Source organism: Macrosteles quadrilineatus, unplaced genomic scaffold (genome assembly GCF_028750875.1).
Source record: "Macrosteles quadrilineatus isolate MER2022 unplaced genomic scaffold, UCM_ALF_1.0 Scaffold_1__1_contigs__length_201487025, whole genome shotgun sequence".
NCBI lineage: Eukaryota > Metazoa > Arthropoda > Insecta > Hemiptera > Cicadellidae > Macrosteles > Macrosteles quadrilineatus.
Genome location: NW_026542594.1, coordinates 97,278,256 through 97,302,715, shown reverse-complemented (window position 1 = coordinate 97,302,715; position 24,460 = coordinate 97,278,256). Strand labels below are relative to the sequence as shown.

Sequence of the window (24,460 nt, the reverse complement as noted above, 5' to 3'; positions counted from 1 at the left end):
ATTTAGTAATGTAAGGTAAAAGTTAAGGTAAAAGGTAAGGTAAAAGGTAACAAACACATATGATGAATTATGAATAATTTAAATAATCACGTGGAGTCCATTTGCACACAGTTTTAAGCAACTTGTGATTTTTTTTTTTTTTTTATTAATCATACGTAATCGCGTTTAACGTGCAAATTTGTTGTAACTCAATGCCCAATATTCGTCCAAAAATCGACATTTCACTCTTATAGAAACAAGTACAACAAACGTATAGAGAGATGACCAAATTGCCAATTTCTATACGTCATCACACTCAATTTGAGGACCTCAGTCAGGATTTCAAAGGTTGATAATCGTCTTTCATGTCTGCTACGATGCAGAGGGACGATTTGGCCTTTGATGATGATACCCACTGGCCGTGATACAATTAGGGGAATCACTCAATTAAATGACACTTTGTTGGACTTTCCTACCCTCTGAGTGTGATCGGTCTAGACTTCATTTTTACGTTTTATTATCATTATGGAATTACGCGTGTTCTGTAATATTTATAAGCCTGTGTTATCTCTATCTGAATTGCGGAACATTTATTACTTACTAGCTGGCCCGACAGACGGCGTCCTGTCCTAATGTGGTTTTATGTCAAATGCTCGTTCATTTTCAAGATGAGCTCGTTCACATGGCTCAATCACGTCCTGGTTGAATTTCGTTCGCTACGCTCACTCACCTTTAGGTTGGAGCTCGTTCGCTGCGCTCACTTGCCTTCAGTTACATTTGACAACAAATATTCGTAAGAAACAAATGGAATAGAAACCTATTTGATAGCTCTCATTTGTTATGCATAGATTTGTTTTTAAAAATTAGGTTATCATTACAACAGCTGTTTCCTTAATTTAATTTTAATCAATAAATGACAAACATGGCATGGTAAACAAAATAAAACATTCTTCCCTAAGATTAACATGTAAACTGCAAAGGGTCATAGGACACTTCCCTTAAGGGTTTTTGAAATGGAAACAGGCTATTATGTTATTCTAGTACCTAAGGAATATTCCTGTAAATTTTCATGCCAATTGGTTAAGTAGTTTTCTAGTTATAAATGCTGTAACTAACACAACTTTCTTTTATATATTAAGATTAGGGTTAGTTTATTTATGCAGCAGTAAAATTAACTTTTGTTTTTCATAGCACGTATTGAACAGATTTTATTTCAAGTCAATTTAAAAACTTTTAAAGGAGAAATTTGCATCAATTTATCTTTAAAACAAAAGATAAATATTTGATATAAAAACTGTTTAGACGGCGGATGCGGACCGAACAGCCAGGGGTCGCAATCTGAAAGGAGCGGATATTCAAGCTGATGGAGTCACTTTTTGTTTTTTTTTTCTATTTTAATCTCGACTCGCGCCACGCCCTAATCTAACCTTGGATATTAGATAACTGAAGGAATATTCATTTGTTGTTGTGTGAAAATTCATGGTTCTGGCCTATAATGGTTGGGTTGACTTGTAACAAATAAATCAAATCAAATGTTCTCCTGGTTAATATCGTGACTTGCGTGTAAAGTTGGAGCGTCTGACGCCACTGTTACAGCTCACTCCAGTTGATACAGTAGTTTGTATGAGAATGTCGAGTCAAACTATTACAATCACTTTAAATGTCAATATTTCCTATAAGTGGCAAAAAAACAACATTGATTTGGATTACTGTTGAACAATATAAAATTTCTGTTCTGTAACATTTATGTCGAAGTGTTGTAAATCATTTTACCTTATTAATCAAAATTTATCTAATAACTTCAAATAACAGTAATATAACAGTAATATAACAGTATATAACAGTAATATAATATAATAATAATATAATATAGGCCTAATCAAATAACAGGTGTAGACTTATAACTTAAAACTTATGTGGAAATCTTACCGAATTCCCAAATAACATTTTCACTTATATGATTCACCTTCTTCTCCCTTATTTACATTTCTTTTTCATTATTTTTGACATTCAAAATTTCAATCTTAAAGTTGCAAAACTACTGGTTATTATTTAATTTAAATGGCAAATTGTTTAGGTCAATATTGTATAAATTAAATCATCAATATTGTTTTGGTTTTCGATTCTATTTGTTTTATTTTCAATCTTTTAATACATTTATGTTCATAAATTTAAATTTAAAGGAATAATACGCGAATTAATGAGCTGTTGCCACATGTCTGCCATGTTATCTTATGTGACGTTTGGCGCTAGACAACACTACTTGCGTTTATCACGAGAGTATTGTAATTATTTATGATCATTACTTAGGCCTACTCAAATTCACTGAACACACTACACATTTCATTATATTTTCATAGCACGGAAAAGATCAATTTTTTAATATGGTAAACTAAAGAATTATATGTTAAAATACTGCTGTTGATTGTTGTTTATATTGCGACGAAAATGTAGTTGGGTGGGATTGAGAGGAGAAGTTTGTTCAATGGGTGTCATAATCTTATATTTAAAATGCAATGCCTTTAAAATAGTATTTTGTGTGGTATTTATCATACACAGTTGTACTTACCAAACAATTGGGTAAAACTATTTAACAAATGCAGTATAACATAAAGTAGTAGAGTCAAGGGGCCGGTGATGGTGGTGAGAGGGTCCTGTTTTCCTCAGGTATTTGCATAGATTGTCCTGATGATTTAGGCTTTAGTCAGATTGGACTTGCAAATAACCCACCAGAGGGGCTTGTTTACTGTCCCGGATATTCGCCGACAGCGTCTATTAATATAGGATGGTACACAACTGTCTGCGTTACTGTACTTAATCAAAAGTAGGCTACTCATTTTTAAAGACCAATAAACATTTAAATAAATTGGCATATGTCACATCATAATGGAGCTCAGAGTGTGTAGACTTGCGGAAAGTTATTGGAATGATTTCCAAAAGGATACGTCTTATATGCTTTTGACATTTACTCTAGTTTATTGTTTATTTATTTGCGTAAAAGGATGTTAGATGGTACTTTATTTACATTGTGGAAACGTGGACGACATTTAATAAGAGGTATATTTTTAGAAGAAAGGCAGTACAAGTGTCGTAGAAATGTCCTAACGATTGTATTTATTTTAGCTGCAAGTAAAGAGTCTTTACTAAAATTCAATATTTTGGTAAAATAGCTTTTTTATGTACCTATCAACAATATCAAGTAATTGATTTGATTGTTTCGGTATGCTGCTAAGTATAAGTAGGTTTTTGAAATAAATAGATCCATATTTTAAAAGAGGTTTATTTTTTCGAATGAAATTAAAGAGTAAAAGAATTTTAAATGCGCAGTTATGTATTATACTTATTTGGCAAGAGAGTTTGAACTTCTTATCTAAATTTAAAGATACTAATTTTACTCTACTAAGTGGTAAAATTAGTGTTTTCTTTCCAAAGTAAATAATGTGTAACAAAACATGATTATCAAACTAAATATGAACTAAATAGATGTGTAAATCCAAACATACTATTCTATCTTTCGCGCCCCCCATAGAACTCTCGAAGCGAATCAGCTTGTGTAATATTAGTTTGAGTGGAAATAAATGTGAAAAAATAACAGAATTTTATTTTTTATATTTTGCATTTAGTTTACTCAAATTAATTTAACTTACTTCATTAAGAGTTAAAGATGGTTTCAGAGTTTCTTCTTAATAGACTGTTCTAATTAATTATTGCTAAACACCGTTCAAGGGGTACAGTTGGCTACAGTTCATATTTAAAAGTTCAACTCATACGCTCTCACTGAAAACTCTCACAATGTTACATTCATACATTTTCTTCCTGACGTAACTCCTACCATTTTGCCTCTTTAAAGAGTCTGACATGGCTTGGAAATTAAAAAAACTCAAAAGGTCCTTTTAAAACGGTTTCCAAACCATAAATGGTTTTAAATTGTTGATTTGAAATATTTGTTCCGAAGTATTCGTGGTAATATTTTTCAATACCGTATAAACTTGCACACATAACTCCTAAAGAGTTTGGGGGGGGGGGGTTGAAAGTTGTTATTTTTTTTAATTTCAGGTTTTAGGTTCACTTAAATTGGTGCATTAGTATAACAGTTGGAAACGCGATTGGTAAACAATTACGGAGTTTTAAGAATCCTTTATCCTAGCTAAGGTTGTGGATCACAGTTCTGTTTGGGTGTGTTCTAACTCACCGCCCCCCTCAAGGTCATCCTCAAGGTCATACTGATAACGCTCTATCACACTCCCAGCTATCCTTGCCCTTTTCAACTTGTCCGCGCTAAATTATTAGCGGGAAGACACAACTTAAATCACACCATCCGGAAAATTTCGCGTTGCAACACCACAACACAGTCACACGTATTATGAAAGATGATTGGTTCCCAAACGTCCATGTCCATGATTAATTATTTAAATTTGAAATTGATGTGCAGCTTCAAATTCATTTGATGCAACATTGGAATTTGAACATCTATAAGCACAAATAGGATAAAAGGATTGGTTTGATTTACAACTTTGCTTAGAGAAGTTACAGTATGGAATAGCCATTTATTGGTTGTTCTGTTTATTGCTCATAATAATTCAGTAACATTAAGCCAAATATAAGTTTTGAAGTAATATGTTATTACAGAGATGACATAATAAAAAAAACTTTGTTTACACTCATAGGACAATGAATACCCTTCGCTCTATTGTTAAATCTTCAAGTTTAGCTCCAAAACAAATTCAGTTAAACACTAATTTAAAATACAGTTTTGGAAAATGGTTAATTCTATACAATTTGTCTTAACGATCCTTTAACTATTCAGAAAGTTCTGCAACAGTGCTCAGGACTTAACCGTTACTACTAAATCACTTAAAACGTAACGGTAATAAACCTAAATAATAATAATATTACATTCTAATTTAACGAGTGCCTACTTAGGTTTGCTGCTACGGGAAAGTGGAAAAGTGTTTTTATCAAATGTTAACGGAATTGTAAAATAATATTTCGAATTTGATGAAAATCTATAGGCAAACTACAACAATTTTAATTTTTCAATAAGAATAACAATTTTCATAACGAAAAAAGGAATTTTAAATTATATGTTTTTTTCTCAGTTATCTTTCAATGTACAAAATAGTTTGTTAATTTAAGCTTTACTTGATGACTAATGAAAACTAGGCATTTTCATGTTTTAAGAAGAGGCAGTAAACAGGAGTCCAGGAAGATCTGCACGAAAATATTGCCAAGAGTTAAACATAAATCGGGATCCTGTGAGGAGGATTTTGAAGAAAGATCTCTAGTTTCATCCATACAAAATGTAGGTTGTCCAAGAACTGAAAGTGATAGATTATATAAAAGGGTAGATTTTGCAGTGCAGTATGTAAGTATTGTTTGATAGAGAGCCAACTGCAATATTATTGATGAGTGATGAAGTTCATTTTTGCCTCAACGGCTTAGCAAATAAGAAAAACTTGAGTGAAAATCCGCGTAACGTGCATGAAAAACCTCTCCACTCTCTTAAGGTAACCATTTGGTGTGCGGTTTCTCGTTTTGAGATAATTGGAACTTTCTTTTTAGAGGAAAACGGTGTTACGGTATCAGTAAATTCTCAACGTTATGTTGATATGTTGAATAAATTCCACCAAACAGAACTTCAGAGATGGCGGATAAACAAAAGACGGGTTTATTTTTAACAAGATGACGCAAGAACCCATACAGCCAATACTTTGACGGAAACGTTGGCAAATATGTTTCAATGGAAGGAAATTTTGGGCTTTGGTGACATACCGGAGCAAGCAAGGTCGCCGGATTTGTCCAGCTGTGACTTATTTTTATAGGGATCATTGAAGGAACGTGTTAGCACTCACAAACCCCTTACGTTAGTTGACTTAAAACTTGCAATCACTGATGAGGTTCACGCAATCGAGCAATCTGCTAACAAGAGTGTCAAATTAATTCCAGAACAGACTGGACACATGTATTAAAGTGAACGGCCAGCATATGCATGACATAATCATCAAAACGTGAAAACTGCAACAACAAGTCACCATCAACAACTTACAAGATTATATTTTTGATCAAAAATGCGATGTTATTAACTTATTTAGAGGAGCGATTTAGTATAATCCCTTATACTAAACTCCTGCCTTTGTTTTACAAATATTCCTCCTAAACGGCCGAAGCGATATGCATGAACTTTAGCAGTCATAGTAACCAACCATGGGAAGGTATAAATCTGAAATGGTACAAATCGGACCACAGGGCTTTTCCCTACGTGAATTTAAACTTTGATAAATTTTAACATGACCCTTATGGGTTAACTGGTTGCCATGACATTATCTGCGAGATAACAATAAAAATTTGAACAAAAGTTGCAACATATGTTAGTTGACGATCCTTATATATAATACGTGAAGGCGATTTCTACGAAACACTACTCCTCCGATAATAATGGACGGATTTTTACAAACGACGTGTCAAAATAAAGTATTTTTTGTGTAGACGCCCCCTTTCACTAATTCCTGTAGTAAAAATCCTCGGGCTTTGCCCCACAGGCCATCAAAGTTGGATTTTCTCCCATAAGATTAACATAGGGAAATCTAAATATTTAATTGGAAACTTTGTCCCCACTAATTTGAGAGAACGGCTGGGCGTAGAAACTTGGTAGAGGTGTCCAATGAAAGGTCTTGGTCTGTAAATGAAATATCAAAAGAAAAACTAGGCAAATTTCCTTAGGACTCTGCCCCAGAAGCCTTTAAAGATCCCTCCACAGAGTTGTTTACATTTTGGCCATCTGAATAATACTTTTTAATGAAACAGCTGTTTATTTTTAAATTGTATTTCAAACAACACACATTTATTGGAAGTTCAAGTTACTAAATTCTACTAAATAAGTATTTGCATAGTTATTTGTGTAACTAGTGGTGAAAGTGGCACTTTGCTGCACACGAGAGCAATGTTTACGCACGAGCCGCAGGCGAGTGCGGAATGATCTTGAGTGCAGCAAAGGCCTTTTTCACTCGTGTTACACATTATATTTTTCCTACAGTCACTATAAATCATATAAACAATTAGTCTTTCAAACACTATACAACACGTTTTTAGATTCAGCTGGCAACACAAATGGTGCCCTTAGAGAAAGTAGTACCCGCGGTCCGTATCACTCCGCTATTTTTCCTCGGCAAGAAATGTGCTCCGCGTTTTGAGAATATAGTTCCGTATGTTTTTGTAATTTAAAGTGGTTTCCGTGCCTAAAAAAATGCTTTAAATGTATTTTTTTGTTTATTAAGATCGTAGGAGTGTTTTAAAAACGTTTAAAAGAAAAGTCCAGGAAGTTCAGAAATACCAAAACTATAAACACGAAATGACAGGTTAAATCGTAGTTATAATAGTCAATCAGCTGCTCATAGTATTATTATCTTTAAGTGTTGCCAACCTATTTCCGAGCGTACACGGATTACGTGCATGATAGAACCACGCTGTTTTGTGTTGTTTCGTTGGAATCCTGATGTGCGGCAAAGTATAAACCGTACGGCAAAGTATAAATATGCAGCAATTAGCAGCTTTCTGTACTATAAACAGTACAAGGAAGCCAACTTTGTCGGGTGACTGTAGGAAATAGTTATTTGTGTAACTAGTGGTGAAAGTGGCACTTTGCTGCACACGAGAGCAATGTTTACGCACGAGCCGCAGGCGAGTGCGGAATGATCTCGAGTGCAGCAAAGGCCTTTTTCACTCGTGTTACACATTATATTTTTCCTACAGTCACTATAAAACATAAATAATTAGTCTTTCAAACACTATACAACACGTTTTTAGGTTCAGCTAGCAACACAATTACACAAATGGTGCCCTGGAGAAAGTAGTACCCGTGGTCCGTATCACTCCGCTATTTTTCCTCGGCAAGAAATGTGCTCCGTCTTTTGAGAATATAGTTCCGTATGTTTTTGTAATTTGAAGTGGTTTCCGCGCCTAAAAAAAATGCTTTAAAGGTATTTTCTTGTTTATTAAGACCGTAGGAATGTTTTAAAAACGTTTAAAAGAAAAGTCCAGAAAGTTCAGAAATACCAAAACTATAAACACGAAATGACAGGTTAAATCGTAGTTATAATAGTCAATCAGCTGTTCATAGTATTATTATCTTTAAGTGTTGCCAACCTATTTCCAAGCGTACACGGATTACGTGCATAATAAAACCACGCTGTTTTGTGTTGTTTGGTTGGAATCCTGATGTGCGGCAAAGTATAAACCGTGCGGCAAAGTATAAACCGTACGGCAAAGTATAAACCGTGCGGCAAAGTATAAACCGTACGGCAAAGTATAAATATGCAGCAATTAGCAGCTTTCTGTACTATAAACAGTACAGGGAAGCCAACTTTGTCGGGTGACTGTAGGAAAATGTTATTTTCTGATTTTCTTCTTTATCATGTAAAATCTAAGGAATTTGGTTCCCCAACTTTAGGACTGAAATCATAATAGTATTCACTACATGACCAGCTGAATGCAGTAGTTTAGACCAGAGAATTGTAAAAAAGATAATTTGTATTATTTTAGTTGATTAGCACCTAAACAGACAACAAGAATGAATACCATGTATTATACTAGTTTTAATTTATTCGTGGAATAAAATATGATATCCTTTTAAGATCCATCATGATTACCTACTTTATATTGTAAAATTAATTTTTACTAATGCAGTATGTAATATCTCAATTTGCCCCATTGCGATGATTGAAATATTGTTGGTACCGGGTGTTTCATAGGACCGAAATGGTAAATATTTTTGAACATTACTGCATTCTGTAATTATGATTTTTATTATTGACATATTGAGTAGTTCTTGCTGATAATTTAGTTAGGAGGATACGAAAATATATTTTTTGTATACATTTATTTAAATTATATATAATTATGTAAAAAAATTATATATAATAATTATATTATAAGCCGGATTGTTAATCTAAAATAATCTTTAATGGAAGTAGCGAAGTGGTAAAATCATTGAGATAGTTTTAAGATAATCAGGTATCAGATACTTACTTAGTTAACAATAATTTAATTTCAAGTTTATTTGCAGTTATTAGTGATGATGCAGCGAAAAAATTGCATTGTACACTATCATATATTTTTAATTTTTAAGGTGGAATCCCAATTTGTATTTGAAAATTTGTAATCCGGTCAAAGAGACGATTGAAAAACAAATTTCCAGATCTGAGGCGGTGCAATTTCCGGAGCTCAAAGATATTCAGAACGGTTTAGAATTGCTAATCACCTAAAAAGCTTTCCTTTGTTTTGTAAACAATTTTAAAGCCGTTTCGAAGTTCACCCATTAAAATAAGTATGGTAAGTATGGTAAGTAAATAAGTTCACCCTATACATTAAAAATGCCTCCAACCTATTAATATTCCAAAACATATAACATTGTAGATCCTTTTTAACAGGTTCATATTTTTTTAGGCAATATTTTTTTACCCAGACTCATATAACTCATTGTCAGCACTTAGGTTTGCCAATCAATAATTAGTAATTATTGATACTATATATTGATACTATATACTATAGTATACTATATATTGCTATATTGATATACTATATATTGATACTAATATTGATATTATTTTCTTAGTCATTACGTCTGAATATGGGTGTATTTATTATGTGTTATTATTGTATCTTATGATTTATTCGTAACTATTTTTAAAGTTGCTTTTATAACACCCACGGTAGGTCATAGACAAATTTTATGAAAATGTATCCAAAAATAAGCAATTCATTTACTCTCTTATGCCTTGGTAACTTAAAGACAGTAATAGAATGTATTGACTTTATGAGTTAACTAGCTGTACCCGCGGGCTTTGCCCCGTTTTACTTCATAAGTGAGCTTGTTCGCATGGCTCAATCACGTCCTGGTTGAAGTTCGTTCGCTACGCTCACTCACCTTTAGGTTGGAGCTCGTTCACTGCGCTCACTTGCCTTCAGGTTAACTCGTTCGCTACGCTTACTCGCCTCCAGGTTGAAGTTCGTTCGCTACGCTCACTCACCTTTTGGTTGCAAATTAGCTATTGTCATAAATTAAAAAAAAAATAGTAGTGCTTCACCCTGTTGGTAATCCTTGTAACTTTAATGCTATTGCACATCATAGAACAGAACCAACTTGTTTAATTGAAACAGCTGTTAAGATTCATTAATTCCATTTAAATATGAGTACTCATAAGGTTAACACGGGAAACTCCAGAGCCACTGGGGCGGAGCCTGAGAGTCCGATCAGAATAAAAACAACTTAGTTTTCCTATTTAATGCCTAAAGAATCACTAATTCTCCCACTTCCCATTTACCTAGGAGGCCCAAATTACAGCCTCCTAGGTAAATGGGAAGTGGGAGAATTAGTGATGAGTGAGTGAGTGAGTGAGTCAGTGAGGGCTTTGCCTTTTATATATATAGAATAGAAGATATATATATATATAAAAATTTGAACGAATGGTGTTTTTGGCCTCTGGGGACATCAAAATGAAAAAGTAAATCGGTCTCGGGCTTAGGTCTTACCAAGAGACCTACGGTAATAGCTACTTCCCTATAGGGAAATTCGCTAATAAGCTTGGACTTTTGATTGCCAGTGTTGTTAGTACAGTTGACAGTTAGGTCTACTCTATGTCTGAGGCGTGGTTTTCCTGGCCTGGGGACAGCTTGTAAGAATATTTGTAAGAACCAACTTGTTTAATTGAAACAGCTGTTAAGATTCATTAATTCCATTTAAATATGAGTACTCATAAGGTTAACACGGGAAACTCCAGAGCCACTGGGGCGGAGCCTGAGAGTCCGATCAGAATAAAAACAACTTAGTTTTCCTATTTAATGCCTAAAGAATCAGTGTACCAAATTACAGCCTCCTAGGTAAATGGGAAGTGGGAGAATTAGTGATGAGTGAGTGAGTGAGTGAGTCAGTGAGGGCTTTGCCTTTTATATATATAGATTTAAATTGTAATAAAACACGTTTTACAAATGTTATATTTTTTTTAACAAACAAAGACTTATTTTGGTGCAAGAGTTAACAAATGGGAAGTATCCACTTGATAATCATGCTAGCAACAGGGTGGAGAATGACGTTATTTAATCTAACTACAATAAGTGTTGTAATAGTCTTTGTTACATCATAATTTGTTTTGAAAAACAGCTTACAGGATATATTATCCATAAACTTAGTTAAAACTCTACTTAAACACCAAACAGTTCTTCAGAATACATCCTATTCTCTAATACGAGCTATGTATATTTGTCTGTAAAATATATTTCGAAATCCAGAGGAAGGATTTTGACTACATTTTGGAACTAGTGACTTACAGCAATAAAAACGTGATTGGTGACAGCCACTACCTCAGGAAAATTCGTATTTCGCTACACAACTCATTAAAAAATTAACATTGGCCTTATGGGTTTGTTAAAAATCCGATCACGAAATCTTAATCCCTGAAGTACTGAGGCATTCCGAGTAAACTAATTACATCTGGGGATTTTTATTAGCATAAAACTATACCGTATGCTAAATCCCAACAAAAAAGCAGACTGAGTCCCAATTTCTTCTGAAAAGTATCGAAAAAGCGAAAAATCGTTGTCACAAGCCAATTTGAAACTAATATGATTTTGTTTATATAATATTTTTATTTCCTGTCTTTAGTAAGAGTAGTAAGTCGAACAACGGGTATCAATGACTAGAGGGGAGCAAAATTGTGTGCCAATAGCGCTTAAACATAAACAAGATCATAAAAATGTGTCTTATGTTTGTTTAATTGCATGCTTTTACATTAAACAGTTGTTATTATTTCAGCAAACAAATGCCTGTCTAATAAAAACTTGTTTGTAAACTATAAAATGTTTGTTTACAATATTGTTTTATATAAACTATTAAGCCCAATTAACTACAATCGAGCAAGGCTTAGTCACCCGGTTCTAACGTCCAGTTGTAAATAATGGATAAAGAAATCATATACTAGAGTTGGTCCATAGATAAAACATACTTCCTTAGTAGATTTCCCATCTTTATGGAACAGTTGAAGCCAATTTGATCGTCAGTTCTCTCCGGTGAATTGTAGAGATCGTGTTTTGTTTACAATTTTGTTTCATGTTATTTCAGTCATTTAATACCCCGTTTAACTAAATAAAACGATATATTCATAATCAATAATTCATCCTCTAGTTATACAGGATAATTACTATAATTGTAAAATTATAGCAAAATTATACATAAAACAATGTCACTCAAGTCATTTTACATGTGTGGTCTATTAATGAAATGTAGGCCCCTACACTGTAATTAGTATTTGCTAACTAATAGACACTTTGAATGCTTTATAGTCAATCGTCAATAACTATTATAATATAATATGAATAATCTGTATAACGAAACAGTAAAGCACAAATCATGAAATAAACTGTAAAATAATAGGAACAAAATTTTGTCAACACTAGCCACTATAACGAGCTTCAAAATTTACAATGGTATGGGAAGTCTACTTGTGTGTTGGTTAGTCTATGGTTGGTCTTAGTGGAAAATAAAATAAAAATATAGGACTCTCTAAACCTCAAATTGTAAATGTAAACAAACAGGCTTTTGCTGTTTTTTTTCAATTTTCATGGCTTGAATCGAAAATCTAAAACCAGTTTGCACATTCAGACGCGTGCTTTGATGTACATTGTGAGAAGGCATGTCTTAAAAGGTAAACATTCTTATCGGAAAAACATTTCATGTAGGGATCAAATATGTAGATAATTATTTTTATAAAATGCATTTTATAATTGTTTGACTACACATATCATTTTCATGTAAACAATGCAGTAACAAACAGTTTATATTTTAGAAGGCATTATTATTTATGTGATGATAATATAAATTATGTACCAATATTTGTTATCAGTTACAGCTTAATAGAATTTAACCTGCTTTTAGAGTTATCTTAACTTATTGTCTCCCCAAAACTGTGAACTATCTTACGACTATATGTTGTATTTTTTATTATAAAAAATATGGGCATTGTTCACCTTTTTTTGTAAGTTAACGGTCCATACTCTGACTTTGATTATATAGAACTTTAAACTTTTTCTAATAGCATCGTATTTTACAGCCCATTGATTGATTTCCCTATGACGAACAGCATCAAAATCCAGGATATGTATTTTGAATTGAACAAGTGACCATTACGTTTGAAGGCGAGCACTATGTAACCACTCAGCTAACCAGACAGTTGCATGTAATGTATGCATTACTACTACAAATTAGCATTAATACCCAGCCGTTAATGCACATAGGACAGCATACAGATGGGCATTTGTATTAATTAATGATTAAGAGTACAATAAATGTAACTCTTACGTAGGACTAGTGCGTGTATTCTCACACAAAAAAACTAATACTGTGCATCCAAACAAATTGTTTAACATATTCCTATGTCCTACCTAGTAATTAATGTGTTACAACTTACCCTTGTATTTGTTCATGTGTAGCTTATAATTTAGGTTTGTAGGAATTTTTTCCGTCAATGTGCTTTGTTTGATAAAATGTTTTTAGTCCATATAAATATATCGTTATTATAAACACAATGAATAAAAATTGTATATCCTTTATCAATAAATAGGAACACGGTATCGACTATTTTTTTTTTATATTTAAATTGAAACTAATAAAAATCTACTAACACATTACGGTTGAAAACGGCCAAAGATAATATTATGTAAACAAATCATTTTTATAAAATAGAAGAAAATCTTTTTTTATTATATTTTTAATGGTTTTATAAGAACCAGATGGTTATTAAATTAACGTTATTAGGTTTGAATATGTTACTTATACAATTTAAAACCATCTCATAAAACAACAATAATAAAACTAATAAAAAATCTTTAAAAACTAGTATAACCAATATTTACTTAGCATTTTCTCTCATAATATTGACCAAGATATATTTTGAATATTTATATTCATAATACGGTGTTCACATATAAGGGATTTCTCAAAATTATTGTTTAGTATTCTATGGTTTATTTTATTTTAGTCTGTCTCCAACACATGTTTTTTGGGTTTTTCAATTTTACTACATGTGATTATTGTTTTGATAATATTATTGTTGTTCAAAATGGTCAAGAAATACATCACAGTTTTTTCCTAATTCATTTTGCATTTATTTGTTGGTGATTTTCTCTATAGATTATATAATTGTATTTTAAAGTTATATAAAGGACTTTCTCATTCTTCGACAATATTAACCTCAAGACTAAATTCAAGATTGGTAAGATATAATTAATTATTCATGGTAATCTCTATTCAGTTCCATTACATCAAGCCTAAAACTATTCTCTCCACTTTAAATTCCCTAATAATTTCAATTATTGTTTCCTTGTTTCGTTAGGAACCTGTAAGAAAGCATATTTTTAGTCTGCAAACATAACTTTAAACTAGGACCAGAATTGACTAATATAATGTGGATATAGAAGTGTAACCTTCAAAAACTTTAAGGCGAATAATTTAACCATTTCAGTATGTTATAAGCCCGATGACGAAGTTAATTGAAGAGAAAAATAAAATAATAACCACTCAAATGACTAACATATGTTTTATTTTGATCAAGAGGTACGATTGAGATGATGTTTGCGGCCTTGTACCTTGTGATGAGAGGTGATTGCCCCGCTTTCCCTTTCACTGCAAGGTCATACACGATCTCGTCAAGTCATTGTACTCAAACAATTGAGTGGCATTCACATGTGAAGGTGTGATATTGCTGTGAATGATTATTGGAATCATCATGTCACAGGGTCTGAATATTACTTTATCGCCTCAACGTTCGGAATAAAGATTTATTTAAAATCATTTACATATTTTAAATTGTCATTTTAAATGTCATATTGAATGAACAATGTCACTCAAGTCATTGACTTACATGTGTGGTCTATTAATGAAATGTACACTGTAATTAGTATTTGCTTACTAATAGTCACGCTGAATGATTTATAGTCAACCGTCAATAACTATTTGATGAATTATTCGTCGTTCAAGTACTCTTGAAACTATATTTACCTTTATTAAATATATATGTGTTACGGTTATTGGTAGTTTTCGTGTAATTGTAGTTGTACTTTACTTAAATGAAGTTTACGTTAACAGTTATTAGTTATAGCATTGAATGAAACTAGGGTGTAATTTTCAATAAATTTTGTTGCAATACATATTGTTTCTCAAATATTAGCTTCCTATTCGTATTCTTATTTTGCAGCCTTTGACAATGGCTAATGGGATAATCGTAAAATAGCTTCAAGGTGTTTGTTTTGGTTCCTAAAAATTGTCCACTAAGGTTTTGATGTTTTTAGTTTGTTTGTATTTTTATGTATTTTCTTTTCTTCATTTATTCTAGCATTGATACCTGATTAAAGTGTTACATGTGTTATCAAATGTATATTCTTAATTATGTTGTAAATAGCACAGTTTTGTATAAAAAATAGGTACTTAAAAGGTAATGTTACGGAACACCATCTATTAGACATACCATTGTAATGAGATATAAATACATAGCAATTTGGTCCTATGGCAGGATAAATAATCAGTACAAATAGATGATACTCAGCGGCTAGTATTCACAGATAGTAAATACCCCTTCATCAGCAAACCTTCAGACTAAGTAAATTCTAATTTACCTGATTGGATTTACAAAAAAATATCTCTCTCAAGATTCCAGATTTGTTCTCTATTTAAATAACATTATGATCAACAAGTGCTTAACTTTACTGCTAAATAGAAAGCAATGAAGTGTTTTTAGTGAAACTTTAACAGCCTAGCATGAAGAAATTACCAAATGTTATCTACCTATTTCCATTATTCAAGCAAAACTGCAACAACGGAAAAATAAATCAGTTCTCAAAACAAAATCTGCAGTAGGAATTTTTTCGATGTTTTGTTCATTTTCTGACAATTGGCTTTGATATATGCCTTATATACGAGTGTACCATGTATATATGACATGCATCAAAAACACCATTATCGACCCTAGTAATGAAATATAATATTATTTTTAGTAATAGATCAATTAAATGTTCACAATGTCCTAAGAAGTTAAAAATTGGAATTTCCATTAAATATAATCATGATAGCTTGAGTAATAATATTTTTAAACACTTGTTTTTGTTCCAGTAACATTTTAAGCATGAATAGAGGATTAAAATTGATAATTTCCTAATGAACTTGCGTGTTTAACCCACACAATTGTGTGTAGAATACAGTACAGTTTACTCATAGCTAACATTAAATAGGTTTTGGTAAATTGGATTTAAGAACAGACATAAGAATTACAAATGCTCAAAATGGCTTTATCTGTTTTAACGGTAAGTGCTCTTAAACGTATGTTCTAGGACAAAGCGTATAATGGACAAAGAATAACTTACTGTGCACAATAAAATGCTTTGTTTACTATGTTTTCACAGGTAAACGACAAGGTAAACTAGTAGTATAATCTATATAAGCTAAAATTCAAGTTTGTCCTCTGTGAAATTTAGCTAGCAAAGTTTTTAAAGGAACCTCATTGCTTGTGATGTTATACTAGTGAACTAAAGGTAAAACCAAAGTGTATAAAAATGTGGAAACTGCAATGGAGCTTGGATATTGCAATAAATAGGATCATTCTATTTGTTGTTAGTCGACGTGCTTTTCTTTGAGTGCAGTACGTGTTTTAGCCTCTTCGATTCGCTTCATACTTAGTTTGCTGTATTGATGTATACACACGCAACTTTGGACTTACCAATAACATAAATTATGAATTTAAAAATCCTGTATCTCATATAGTGTACGTAATTATTGTTGTTGTCAGATTCCTTTGTTTTCGTTGTTTGATTATGTTCAAAGCTTTTTTGTACCTTAAAGACATGATTGGCTCTTACATAGACATAGTTTATCAATCGTGGCTGTATGACTGATAAAGATCCGTGTGACTTTGTAATCATTTCAACATTCTTGTGAGTGTCAACTAAGGTTATGTTTTATAATTACCATTTGATAAATACATCTAACTGTTAGGGCTCATAGATGATTTGTTTTTATTAAAGGTGTTATTTACTGTGGTGTATAGCTTCTATGGATATCGTATAAAAGGTTCGTAGAATTTGAGACTAAAGAGTGCAATGCTCGGAGAGGCAGTATGTATTAATCAAACAAAATTGCTTGGTTTCATTGTGCCCACCTCATCAATGCATGTCTATAGCCTATTACCCCTATAATTTTATGTGACATATTTTAAGATTTGATAGTTTCATAAATATAAAAATATAAATATGCTTACATTATATTTATTTTTGTTGTATAATTTTTTTTTTACTTTGACTTATAGTTACTGACTAAATGTCATTTAATAAGGATAGAACATAAAAAACATGGAAAATAAGAGATAACTGTTTAATTTGGTGACTGAAGTGAACACATGGCGAGAAAGAGACCAATTGATGAAATATTTTGAAGTTCAAAATTTATGGCCGGGCAAGGATTTCGGAGATAGAAGTCTAGTAGACGACCTTAGCGGCGTAGGGGTAGGCGGAGTAAGGGTAGGCAGCGGCGGCGTAGGGGTAGGCGGCAGCAGCGTAGGGGTAGGCAGCGGGAGCGTAGGCAGCGGGGGCAGCGTAGGCGGCGGGGGCGGCGTAGGCAGCGGGGGCGTATGCGGCGGGGGCAGCGTAAGCTACGGCGGGGGAAGCGTAGGGGTAGCCTGTAAAAACAAAGAAGAGGTAAAAATTGTTCGCAATCAGTTTTACTCTTAAAATATCTGTTCTTCTTGCACTAAATAGTCAATAACAAAATAATGTATAATGTATTATTTAACAATTACATTAGATCTCCGCAGCTAGTAATTTTTAAATGATTAACGTCAATTGTTTTGCTTTGGTAAAAAAAAAAAAATTGGGAGGATAATGTACTCAAAAAACTAAAAAAGAAGGTATACAGTATTAACTAACTATGTTTTTATCATTACCATTCAAATTCAGTTAAGTTGATATTTTGTGTAATACATATTAACTGCCATATCAAATACATGTATTGCATATTATTTTTGTTTTTAAAGTATTTTTATGCAATAGATGTTAGAAACTCATATTATAATCTTTAGTGATAATATTATGGTGTGAACGTACCATAGGCGGCGTAGACGGCCTTCTTCTCGCGGGCGAGTTCAGGCTGGTCGGCGGCCAGGACGGCGGCGACGGCGACGAGGAGACAGAACTGTAACAACATCAAACACATTGTAATCTCTGTATTGGGTGTTACCATTGACTGGTGTAACCAACTACTTCTCTGTACCTTTACCTGTTAGTTCCTTGAAAATCTGTTAGCTTAATTATTTGTTCTTGTTTTATTTATGCATGTTTAATTAAATGAAAGAAACTGTCTTATACTCATATTACACCGTTCAACGAAATATAAGCATTAGAAATAGTCAGCGTTTCGACATTTCAGCTGCGTGAATATTAATTAATACATTTATTATTGAGGATATTTAATATACAATTACTTGTATCATTACAATGATTTATGTACTGAAAATTAGTATATCACTCTCAATTGGTGTAAGTAAATTAATTAATGACGTTAAAACTTCCTTCTGATAATAAAAAATCAACACTGATTCCAAGAACTAATATTAACAATTGAAATAAAATTACATTTTTTTTCTTTAATGTAAGCAAGAAGGTTTTAACATGTACTCTAAATTTTAGAAGAGCATTATTTATAAATTATTAATTACTCCAAAATATTTTGTAATCTAAAGATTATAGCTACAAAAATGTATATTATCACTGCTATTGAGTATTAGGCTAAACCGGGTTTTATTTAGTTTTAGCCGTTATATTAAAAATTGTTTCACAGGTTCACACTTTTTTTTAACAGTGAGGTTGAAACTCCCCTTTAAGATTTAGCTTGCTTTTGGTGGTTGATATGATATTAATAGTACAAAAATACAAATAAAACCCAGCACCAAAATTTGTCATTGCCAAAAATAAATTTAGCTGGTTTCTTTTTAGAATAGTTATAAAACTAATAAAGACAACGGATCGCTTATTAGGGTACGTGTGACCGAAGAACACATTTTAAATTATATGTAACTGGGGGAAAATATATCATCGCATCTACTATACAGTAGAATTCATTCCCTATACAGGGGCAAATTTTTTTTTTTATGTATACCGTTTTTAATTCAATTTATAGTGTACAAATATTTACTTCTTATATTTTATCAAATATACTAAGAATTTGGGCAAGTAGTTCGTAGTGGTACTTACCAGAACCTTGGCGGCCATTGTAGATGAGAGCTCAGAGGTGCTGGGATACACGTACTGATGAAGAGTCAGGGAGGGCCCGGGTTATATACCGTGGGGCCCGGGGCCTGTGAGCCCCCCTCGACCTTGACTGTTGGGCGCGGCCCCGCCCCTGCTACACCTCTCCTCCGAAAACCAAAAATCATTAATCCGTTTTGAAAATGTTACAGGATATAGAATATAGATTACCATAACTGCTTCTTAGGGCAAAGAAATAACGTCCCCCCCAGCAGCAAACCTGCAGATTAAATGAACTTCTATTTGAATGGTTGGGTTTTCTATCAAATGTGTCCTTAAAAATGCTAGGTTAATTCCCTTTAAAAATAACATTAGGTTTAACAAGTCCTTCGGTTTGCTGGTACAGAGAAGGTAGTAAGGTTTGTTTTTAAATGTTAATGCTTAGTATAAAACTAACAACTATACCAAATTTGATAAAAATATATCCCTAAACAATTTATAAAACAGTGTATTTATTCACTACAAGCACAACTTGGTTGGTTTTACCATAGGACCTACACTAACAAATTACTTCTTGTATGGGAAATTCACCAAATAATAACACCATGCAACTAACTGATTCTGAAATAGTCTTCATTTTTTAAATGATGAAATTACATAGTCAGATACCGAAACCCTAACCTTAGAGGTAATAATACTTTTGCTGTGGCATAGTATATTTAAAAGACTAAATGTTTATAGTTTAAAGTTGTGGAAGGGTAACGTCATAACATTTTCTGGCAGAATAGGGTTGAATTTCTTTAAACTTTGCATAACATTTGTCACAATTGTTTAAATGGTGCAGTTAGTTTTGGATATAAGGTATTCGTATCTATATTTATTTAATAAATAACCAAGTCCATACCTATCTTCATATTTTATTTTTAAAACCATTTTTTTATCCATGTTAATAAACCAGTCTGTCTGTATTATATTATGCTAGGCTAATCATAGTTAATAATAAGTTTAGTCCAGCCATTTTTTTATTAATAAAATTATGCATATTCTATGAAGTGTTACATACGTATACATGAGTAATTTATGAGTTGAACTCTCATTGAGTTGAAATATACTTGGAAATTATAGTTGTGTCACGTAATTTTACTGAAATGTGACACCATATTGTAGTAAGGTTGATCATATGAGTCATTGACACCTGGGTAGTAACGCCATCGCATCGCTGCCCCCGACATTGACACTCACGAAGGGCAAGGCTATCTACCTCATGTCCTTTGCATCGCCCAGACATTGCCGTTTTATGGATAAAGATACAAATCTTTTACATACGTTCCTATAGTACAGTTGCAACCTTTTGGTATCGGTTATTTATCAATTCTACCGGATTAGTTGTACAGAATATAACATCACCTAAAATGTATAGTCCTACTCAGACGTACAGAATACAAAGAAAACAATACTACGAAATATTCAGTCAAAACTAGGGTTTAGTATTAAATAAAAACATAATACAGTAGTTTAATATATTTATTATTGTATTAACCAAGCTTGCAGTGATTCTTGTTAATAGCCAAAAAAATTTGCTATCACATTTCCTAAATGTAAAACAGTATTCTTTCAATTTTTCAGCGCCGAGGTTTAAACGCAAGACATTGAAATATGAAGACACTGTCCCATCTTCGAGGAAATATTTCTTTGCTGTGCCACAAGGGATTACTTCTCGTGGAATCTTTTGCAGTGTTTTAATAAAGAGAATTTTCAAGTATATTTATTGTTGTAGGAAACCTGCAATTAATAAATAACTATTTTAACATTATAAATAAAACTTCAGACTTCCGTATGAGTATGTTAAACACTGCTACATATACACTGCATATACACTACATGAACACTACATGCTTCAATAATATTTATTATTTTGTTGCTCTATTATTGACGTTATATTTGTTAATTGCATTGTATTGATGTATTTTATTGAAATTTTAATTTGTTATTTAATGAAGTCATCCATCAAGAATTGTCTTGTGGTATTATGAAATTATACAATTATTTATAGTTCATAACTGAATGTTCACATTGTAAAGGGCATTGCCGTGGAATAAATAAAATGAAAGAAAATATCTTAGAATCTTATAATATTAATACTGTAATATTACTTTGAGTTTTTACGTTGTATCGAGTGTTTCGTGTATCGACCACAAACTATTGTTTTTAATTAATTTTTCAATCTTATGTTAAAACTAAAATTCTATTGATTAGCTTGTATTTCCAAATATATTTTAAAAATAACCTTTGATTTTGATTTTTGTATTTTACTAATATTTTCTGCAGTGTGTTTGTGAGATTTATCAGGAGCTTCAAGCTATTAGTACTTTTATTTCCAAATAATGATGATTAATGATTGTTCCAGCCATCTTTCGCATTGAATGTAAAGTCATAAAAACTAGAAAATAACGTCGCGTTGTCGCTATTCTATGTTATAAAAAAGTATAAGTATTATCACGGTTAAACCTAAGGTGTAAGGATTATATTTTTAAAAATAATCCGAGGAATAAATTCATTGATGAAAGAATTAGGCTAATAATCAATCCCCAATGGCAATTTTATTTCTATTTCACTCGATGTATATTCTTGTCTTGTGACAGATGTTGGCCAGTTTAGTGGTGAGGTGTGAGGTGTAAGGTGGGCAGATATCGACACCACCAGGGGTCCCCATGTGGGAGTAATCGTTTAAGACCTCGACAATGACTCGCCTCATGATCATGAAAAGGCGTACACATTATTGATTGTCTCGTGTCCCTCCGTGGATTATATTTTAATTGTATTCCCCTTATATGAAGGGATTTATGTGTTTAATGTTTTTAACACCTGTCTACCTCAAAGCTTGGGGGCTTGTCCTACCTTCACATCCTAGGACGCTACGTTCTATCCTGAAACCATTTTACACATTACTCCAGGCTAGTCTTAGAGGGTTGCAGCAATATCACATACATAAAATCCATTGGTGATTAGCGGGATTTGACCTAAGATCTCATGCGTCAAAGTTCCACGCTCTACTACCAAAATCTTACGATGGGATATAGCATAATATCTTCAAAAACATTTACACGTCCATAAAACATTATGAAAATTTCAATAACTTCGATAATATATAGATGGCATGAGGGGCTTAGCTCTAGGTTAATATGTTGATATGTTAATAAGTTGTATAGACAAGGGAAGTAATAAGTGCAACATATTAACCTAGAGTTAAGCCCCTCATGCCATATATATACGGGTGTCCATAAAGTCCTGACAACATTTTGTTGTGTAATAAAATGAAAACCATTAGACATACAAAAGTGTTATTTCATTTTTTAGAAAGAGCATGAAAAAAAGTTTTATATGCAATTCATATAATATTAGTACACATCCACATGTGACCCATTTGTGTCCCGTATAATTCCCAGTCTAAATTCAATTTCCTCCCAAGTACTTGCCAACATCTCTTCAGTGATTGTTGAAATTGCTTCTCTGATCCTGGTCTTCAACACGCCCACGTCTGAGACAGATGTAGCATTAACCTTGTCTTTCACGAAGCCCCAGAAGAAGAAGTCTAAAAGTGTGATGTCTAAGATAGTTGTTAGCTACATGAATGAGATCTAAAATTTCATTAGCAAAAGAAGCTTGGTAAGGGTAATCATTCGGTTTCAAAAATTGCACTAGTTGAATCTTGTATGCGCTTAGTTTGAGTTTTTTACCCAAAATGTTATGTACAGTGGTATGTGGTAAACCAAGTTCCCTGGAAGCTTTGCGAACTGATGTATGTGGACTGCGTGTGAAGCATTGTCTAACGGCATCGACGGTTTCTTCTAAAATTTTAGGCCTACCTGAACGCGGCAGGTCCGCAACACTTCCATTGTTCTTGAAGTTATTAAACCAAGGAATAATTTATCTATAGCTTGGAGCTTGCCCCCCCCCATAGTACAATCGGATCTGTCTTTGAACGTAAACAGGTGAATTAGACTCGTCAAGTTACAAAACACATTGAGCTTTTTCTTCCTTAGTAGCCATTTTTACGACAGACACAAGAATTGTATCTTTTGTTTGGTACCACACTCAACAATGAAATTATAGGTTACCAACATATACAAACAAAACTTGATAAAATCAGCTGTTAAATAACATATATAAAACATATATAGTCCTATCAATTCTACGAACAACAACTATTTCAAATGTTGTCAAGACTTTATGGACACCCTATTATCGAAGTTATTGAAATTTACATAATGTTTTATAGACGTGTGGATGCTTTTAAAGATATTATGTTATATCCCATCATAAGAGTTTAATAGTAACCTCGTTTAATGGTAGAGCGTGGAACTTTGACGCCCGAGATCCCGAGTAAAATCCCGCCAATCACCAATGGATTTTATTTATGTGCCGCAACCCTCTAAGACTAGCCTGGAGTAATGTGTAAACATGTTCCAGGATATAAACTAGCGTCCTAGGATGTGAAGGTGGGACAAACCCCCAAGCTTTGAGGTGGACAGGTGTTAAAAACATTGTGCTTAGTTGAGTACCACCATACTTATTAATCCCAATAAGTAGGCTATATTTGCAGAGGTGTTAAGCTATAATAATTAGAATAACAATAATATAATGATAATTTTCCTGAACAGTTATTGTAAATAATCATTTGTCATTAAAAATATTTGTTTAATCTTCTATGATGTCTAGCATTAAATTAATGGTCTGAGAGATTTTTTAAGATATTTTAGGTATATACTTGAAATAAAATGAATATGGTATACTTTATTTGGGGGATTAAGAAACCTCATAGCTTTATGTCAACAACTTTTGTAAGAGGACTAAACATAACTCCTTGGAACTATAAAGCTAACACTTAATTTGTCAATTAATTTATGCTATTTTCAAACTTAAGATTTATGGCAGCTGATTGTAATTACAACATAGGAAGACTACCATTTATTTTTCTTTGGATTTTTTTATATTATTATGCTTATTGTCTTTTATACTTTCTAAAATAGTGATCACTTAGCTAATGTTAAGAAAATGTTGACCAATAGAAATGTTAAGATAGGAATGTACACTTATATTGATAAAGATTTAATCTCCGTTAGGAATATTTTTCTTTGAACCTTTAGTTTCAACGAATATGTCCTTCTTCAGCAACAATATTATTATGTCTCAAAATTTTCAAACA

The 24,460-nt window shown here is 32.5% G+C and overlaps 2 protein-coding genes across 3 annotated transcripts in view; one reads left to right on the top strand and one right to left on the bottom strand.

Annotated features, from left to right (window-relative positions):
- Positions 1 to 24,460, top strand: part of LOC128992984 (GTP-binding protein Di-Ras2) — a 291,630-nt gene that overhangs the window by 149,705 nt on the left and 117,465 nt on the right. The window lies entirely within an intron of this gene.
- LOC128993550 (cuticle protein 12.5-like) lies at positions 17,373 to 19,327 on the bottom strand. The gene is made up of 3 exons (XM_054417557.1): positions 19,261 to 19,327; positions 18,115 to 18,202; positions 17,373 to 17,690 (listed from the first exon to the last, which is right to left on the bottom strand). Exons 1-3 carry the CDS (start codon positions 19,276 to 19,278, stop codon positions 17,491 to 17,493), a joined length of 306 nt encoding a protein of 101 aa, XP_054273532.1. The 5' UTR covers positions 19,279 to 19,327; the 3' UTR covers positions 17,373 to 17,490.

Bases quoted from the DNA above. Each gene is read 5' to 3' on its own strand.
- LOC128993550 (XM_054417557.1), bottom strand. The intron at 17,691-18,114 runs GTACGTTCACAC...TTGTTTTTACAG, and splicing joins GGCCGTCTACGCCGCCTATG to GCTACCCCTACGCTTCCCCC.